We start from the raw sequence: 7,396 nt of genomic DNA on the forward strand, positions 1-7,396 counted from the left end.
CGGAAGACACATACAAAATCTAAATCATTTTTTAATTTATTGTAATTGATGTAAATTTCTTTCATTGTCGGAATCATATTGATAGTTCTCTACTTTATGTTTATTAAAGGTTGAGGATCAGAAACGTTGTGGGTAAAAAAATGTGTGCTTAATTTAAATTGTGAAACTGTCTGTCAAGAAATGCATTAGGGGTAGAAAAAGCATAAGACATATTAATTGACAGACAGGAACTGCTGTCTCTAAGGTTGATACAAGTAATTTATTACTTTAGAAATGAATGCCACCTCTAGAATGTGCTTCATTAATTTCAAATTTAGTTTTAATTTCAAGCTGTTGCCCCTTGAGAAGAATAAGGTGGCAAATTATGTTTGAAGAGATTTTTTTCCCTTTAGCTATTTTTCTCTGAGAAGAAACACCACAGTATAACTATTTAATATTAGACATTAATGTACTCACTTTCATTTTTTTATTTACTGTAAATGAAAATATTGATATTTTATCAAGTTACACCCTTCTCTAATATATTTTATTTTCTCTAAACTATTTTGCAGCATATGTCTCGGATGAGTTGAAGGCAGCTGCCCTCGAAGATGACGCTGAAACCGAGGATGCTGTCGTTGATGGAGAGCCTTCTGCAAAATATGTCTGTCCCGAAAAAGAATTCACAAATAACTCTCCTAGTTACCAGCATTCTCCTGCTGGAGAATTCTCCAGCCATGAGATGGATAGCGAATCTCACGTCAGTGAGACCAGTGACCGCATGGCTGACTTTGAAAGTAGCTCCATCAAAAATGAAGAGGAGAGCAAAGAGATGTTGGCTCCTTTGGAGGACTCCAATGTGTCAGATAGCTTAGAACAGATGAAAGCTGTCTACAATAATTTCCTATCAAATTCTTACTGGTCCAATCTCAGCTTAAATCTTCACCAGTCAACTTCAGAAAAGAACAATGCCAGTAGTAGCAGCAGCAGTAGCAGTAGTAGCAGCTGTGGAAGTTTTGACTGGCACCAGACAGCCATGGCTAAAACACTACAACAAGTATCTCAGAGCCGAGTCCTACCTGAGCCAAGTCTCTTTAGCACTGTCCAGTTGTACCGACAGAGCAGTAAACTTTATGGTTCCATTTTCACAGGTGCAAGTAAGTTTCGTTGTAAAGACTGTAGTGCTGCATATGATACACTTGTAGAACTGACAGTTCACATGAATGAAACAGGACATTACAGAGATGATAACCATGAAGCTGATAACAACAACCCAAAACGTTGGTCAAAGCCACGTAAACGTTCATTACTTGAAATGGAAGGAAAAGAAGATGCCCAGAAAGTGTTAAAGTGTATGTACTGTGGTCATTCATTTGAATCTCTTCAGGACCTAAGTGTTCACATGATTAAAACAAAACACTACCAAAAAGTGCCTCTTAAAGAGCCTGTTACCCCCGTAGCAGCAAAAATTGTCCCAGCTTCTAGGAAGAAGCTTTCTTTAGAACTTGATCTTCCCAGTTCTCCTGATTCAAGAGGAGGGACACCAAAACCAACTATTACCGATTCAAATGAAGCTCTGCAAAAGAATTCAAACCCCTATATTACACCAAATAACCGTTATGGGCACCAGAATGGTGCCAGTTATGCTTGGCATTTTGAAGCAAGGAAATCCCAGATACTTAAGTGCATGGAATGTGGCAGTTCTCATGACACATTACAAGAACTCACTGCCCACATGATGGTCACAGGACATTTTATAAAAGTGACCAATTCAGCCCTCAAAAAAGGAAAACCTGTCATGGAAGCCCCAGCTACACCAACCTCTTTAATTGATGAAAAAGTACAGTCTGTTCCATTAGCTGCCACCACATTTACACCTCCTGCTAATAATAATTCTTCTCTTTCACCAAAACTTACTGTTGAAATAAAAAAAGAAGTTGATAAAGAAAAAGTCATCCCAGAGGAAAACATTAAAGACAAAGAGAAGTCAAATGAAGAAGAAGAAAAGTTTGATGTATCTTCTAAATACCATTACTTAACTGAAAATGATTTAGAAGAAAGTCCTAAAGGTGGGCTCGATATTCTAAAGTCTTTAGAAAATACTGTAACATCTGCAATCAATAAAGCTCAGAATGGCACTCCAAGTTGGGGTGGCTACCCGAGTATTCATGCTGCCTACCAGCTACCCAACATGATGAAGCTATCGCTAGGCTCCTCAGGGAAGAGTACTCCATTAAAACCAATTTATGGTAATAGTGATGTCATGTCACCTACCAAAAATCAGCCACTGGTGTCACCACCAAGCAGTCAGACCTCCCCTGTGCCAAAAACGAATTTCCATGCCATGGAAGAATTAGTTAAAAAAGTTACAGAAAAAGTTGCTAAAGTTGAAGAGAAAATGAAGGAGCCAGAAGGCAATTTTTCACCAGTTAAAAGGGCAACACCATCTCCAAGTGGCAGTGAGATTAGTGAACCTCCAAAAAATGATGTCCTCAATGATGTTGTATTTAAAAGCCAGCAGAATAGTCCAGTTTCACAAAAAGACAACAGCAAGGAAAGCTCAACTCTAGAGCCGGTAGAAAATGGCAAGGACCACGTGAAGCCCATTATAGGCAGCTTAAATAGCAGCACTGCTATAATAACAGACCACCCTCCAGAACAACCATTTGTTAATCCATTAAGTGCATTGCAGTCTGTTATGAACATTCACCTTGGCAAGGCTGCTAAGCCCTCTCTCCCAGCTCTGGATCCCATGAGCATGCTTTTTAAAATGAGTAACAGCTTGGCTGAAAAAGCTGCAGTGGCGACCCCACCTATCCAAGTTAAAAAAACCGACCACTTAACAGACCGTTATTTTTATCATGTCAACAATGACCAGCCCATAGATTTGACGAAAGGAAAGAATGACAAAAACTGCTCTTTGGCTTCAGCGCTTTTGTCACCCACATCGACATCTTCTGCATCTTCTTCATCTACAGTGACAACAGCAAAGACATCTGCAGTCGTGTCATTCATGTCAAATTCACCGCTGCGCGAGAATGCCTTGTCAGATATATCTGATATGCTGAAGAACCTGACAGAAAGCCACACATCAAAATCTTCTACACCTACCAGTATATCTGAAAAATCTGACATTGACGGTACCACAATAGAGGAACCAGAAGAAAACACACCAGCTCAGAAAAGGAAAGGGCGGCAGTCCAACTGGAACCCTCAACATTTGCTTATCCTACAAGCCCAGTTTGCAGCTAGTTTGCGACAGACATCTGAAGGGAAATATGTCATGTCGGACTTGAGCCCTCAAGAAAGAATGCACATTTCCAGGTTTACAGGACTCTCAATGACCACAATTAGTCACTGGCTAGCTAATGTGAAATACCAGCTACGAAGGACAGGTGGGACGAAGTTCCTCAAGAACTTGGACACTGGCCATCCAGTGTTCTTTTGTAATGACTGTGCCTCGCAAATCAGGACACCCTCAACATACATCAGTCACCTTGAATCACATCTAGGTTTTAGAATAAGGGACTTGTCTAAACTTTCTAGTGAACAGATACACAATCAGATAGCACAAACAAAATCCCCATCTGACAAGATGGTGCCATCCTCCCCAGAAGAAGAGACTGGGAGTTCTTATCAGTGTAAGCTTTGCAACCGGACATTTGCGAGTAAACACGCTGTGAAACTTCATTTGAGTAAAACTCATGGAAAGTCTCCAGAAGATCACCTTATGTATGTGTCAGAGCTAGAAAAGCAGTAATATTTGCTTTTTTTTATTTTATGTTAAAATGACTGTAATTTGCTTTAAGGAAAACTGTCAGGAAAAAGCCTTAAAGCTACAATACTTGGCACACGTTCCAATTTTGTCTCCAGAGAGTGTCTCTCTCTTTCTCTCTATCTCTCTCTGGGGGTTTGAACTGTTTTTGTAAAACTGTACAGTGTTTAATAGAGGTGCATAATCGGCAGTTGTTACAGGTAACACACGAAGGTTATAACGCCACGAGAAGTGTTTGGGACTTGTGTAAATCGGAATAGCTGTGCGCCGGACTGCATGAATTAACAGGACAGTTTCATTAAGCATTTATATCTAAATCTGGTACACTATTTTTCATTTGACATGTGTGCTAGTATTTTTCAGCATAAGACCTTTAGCCCTCTGAGTACTTTGGAGAACTATTTTATGTTAACTGGGGGAAGGAGGCCTTTTTATTATTATTATTATTATTTATTTCTTTTCTAAATAAAAACTACTGGCTCAGATCTTCTTCAATTTGACAACTGCAGTCTTTTTTTTAACATTCTGAAACGACTATTCCCTGGGACCTAGAAAGCATCGCAGTGCAATGCGCAACTGACTCCTTATTCTTGGAAATCTGTATATAGTGTACAGTGCATTTTGGAGATTGTGATAAATGTTTCTGCAAGAGCCCCAACTTGGCCCTAATCGGACCCACCCTGCAACCCCCGGCAATTCTAACTGATGTTTATAACTAGTCAATGCAGTGTGCCCTTTAACATGAGCTGTGCCTATGTATAGTGTAAATTTCTTTTTTTTAACCTTTTAAATGCCAGCGGAAAATAATTGCAGCAAGAGAGTTTTGCCTTCTTAATTTTTTTCCCCACCCAAATGGTGTAAATTATTCAAAGCATACGACAAATAGCCTTTATAAAATATTCAAAAACTATTATTCTAAAACAAAAAATGATTGTTTTACTATACATCTATATTGTTAAAAGTTCTTGTTTAAATTATACATATTTATTACCAATGTAATATCATTTGTTGCCAATAATAATTGAAGTCACAAACCACAGGAATATGTATCCGGCACTGCTATATATATATATATTAATTTTATCTTATTTTATTCTTTTTTTTTCTTTTTTTTTTGCACAAATTTTTTTCTAAATATTTATTAATTGTGGAACAAATATATTCTAACCATTCTCAGTGCTCAAAGGGTTAAAAAAATTATTTGGATAATTTAAAAAGTGTACTGTATTTCCTGAGAATTGCTAATGCTTTGAAATGGAAAAAAAATAAAATAAAAACTGTTTGTACTAGAAAACTTTGCTTACAACATGAAGAGGCATTCTGTAATATAACCTCTTTTACTTATTTATAAGCACCCCAGGTTGTTAGCCTGGATTGTAGAATGCCTTTTTATTTCATTTTTGTAAGTTTTTTCTGTTTTGTTTTGTCTAATTATCTTCCCAAGATCCCATTCTGCCGCTTTATCTTAAAGCATATGAAAGGTAACCCGTGGTTACCAACTCACTAAGTGATTCTGTTCTTCTCCATTTTTGGCAGTTAATTTGCAGAAATAACTGACAGCTGACACCATACAAGGAAAATGTGTATACAATATTGGCATGTAAACAGCACAGACACTGTAATGCACTCTGTGTCCTTTTTTCTGTTGTTGACAATGAAATATCATTATATGATCCGTCTTCATATAACCTTTTTTTCTACAACAGCATTAAAAAATTGTCTTTTTTTCTTTGCTATATAATTTTGACTCATGTTTACAATTATATTTCTTCAGTCTTCTATGGTAACAAAATGCTCACCGTTCCATTGTGTATTTAGAACTGCTAAGCCGCTATTATTCCTAAAGCCATTGGGTAAAGATGAATTTAGAGGGGAAAAGGGAAAAGCTCAAAAAAAGATTCTCTGAAACGTGTGACTTTCATTCTGGAAACAAGACGAGGTTTACATTATATGGTCAAATATATGAAACACTTTACAAAAAGAACAACAATCATCCTTCACGTGAAACCTAAACGCATTAGAGGAAAAAAGAAATTTAGTACATTTTTTATTTATTGTTAGAGATCAAATGCACAAATTTTTCTCACCTGCAAAACTCTTATGGATTCCCAAAAAAGAGGACATAGAAATACTGCATTTAGAACAGTTCCCCCTACTCTGACTTTTTTTTTTTGTTCAGAAAGGATCTTTCTATTCTTAGTAGTATATGAGAGTGACATCTTCTACATAAAACTGATAAATATGATATCAAAAAAGTTACAAAAACTCTAAACTCAGTTACTCACAACAGTATTTTGTTAGTCATTTAGCATCAGTATTTGGAAGGCAAAGTCAGAACACAGATGTACTAATTTTTCTATTATAACTTTTCCCTCCTGCTATTAGTTTACAAATTGCAATGCAGCATAAAGCCCTGAATACTTCTGCATGAATCTGGCCTGTTACTGTTAAACATGAAATATACCATTCACTTTTATGAACAAGTTTGAAAAAATGTAGTTGCTTTTTTATTTCTTCAACAATTATACATTTTTCCTGAGGGAAGGAGAATCTGTCAGTCGCATACAACCCAGAGCATATACCATTTATTTATTTACGTGAAAAAAAATATACATTTAAAATTATATTTCTATATACAATTAAAATATCAGGCCTAATCCTTGCACTCTCTACCTCACATCTGTTCTTTCCAATTATTGGTATTTTATGTTACAGTCAACACAAAACTGCCTGAATCTCGATCAGAAGTGGAAGACTAAATGGAGACCACCATTTAAAAGACAATGACATATTTTGTTTGTAAAAAATGGGTTTCCACCCATAAAAATGTACTAATTTAATTTAAATTGATTGCTTATTTTTGTAGAGATTTTTGTGACTTTTACACTTTCTGACCATCTTTCTGCCTTGATAATGTGAATTGCGGTCTAAAATACAGTGTGAGGGGCTATAATTTTAAATGGCCTTATTAATTTTTATTAGCTCTCTTTTCGGGCATTAGGAACACATATAAATGATTTTACCAGTTTTTGACATTTTGGTTCACAATCACAAACTCAAAATATGTAATGTTCTAAAAAAAACAGTACTACTTTCTTTGCTTGTTTTATTTTTTTATGTTTATGGGAGAATTTAAAATCAAGGCGTTCTCTAAAAATATATTTGAAAAATCAAAACTCAATTTTTTTTTTTTCTTAAAAAACGCAATGTGACTGAAGCTTTACAGGAGCGTTATAAAGTTCAGATTTTCTCTTTTACACAACTCAAGACCCTCTCCTACTTTTCATATAAAAATACAACATACATAAGTATTGTTACTTGCCATGGCCAAATAGATTATTAAAGATAAATATATGTTTGCGTTCAAGAAGACCTGTATAATGTTATAGGCAGGTAGACACAACCCCACTGGCCAGCTAAAAAAGAAATGGCTCTTTAAATATCTATGTAATATTACCATACCATGGGTTAAAATTAAAAACTAAACTTGATTGAGGTTTGAAACTGGTTGTTGGACTTGCACTGGACATACATGGATAGTACAGGCTATAGTTACTTTAATACCTAGACATAAGAAATAGCTTAACTTGGTTTGGTAGTTGACACATTTTTTTTTTTAACCTCTGCATAAGCAGAGCAGTT

General features: G+C 35.9%; 1 protein-coding gene across 2 annotated transcripts in view; it reads left to right on the forward strand.

The window, feature by feature from the left end:
• TSHZ3 (teashirt zinc finger homeobox 3) overlaps nucleotides 1–5,495 on the forward strand; it is a 61,773-nt gene extending 56,278 nt beyond the window's left edge. For both annotated transcript variants that reach the window (XM_072117179.1, XM_072117180.1), the window contains exon 3: nucleotides 552–5,495. In XM_072117179.1, coding sequence (XP_071973280.1) covers nucleotides 552–3,739 — 3,188 coding nt within the window. In that variant the 3' untranslated portion in view covers nucleotides 3,740–5,495. The remainder of the gene's footprint in view (nucleotides 1–551) is intronic.
• The last annotated feature ends 1,901 nt before the right edge of the window (nucleotides 5,496–7,396 follow it).

The sequence above is a fragment of the Engystomops pustulosus genome, chromosome 7 (assembly GCF_040894005.1).
Source record: "Engystomops pustulosus chromosome 7, aEngPut4.maternal, whole genome shotgun sequence".
Lineage (NCBI taxonomy): Eukaryota > Metazoa > Chordata > Amphibia > Anura > Leptodactylidae > Engystomops > Engystomops pustulosus.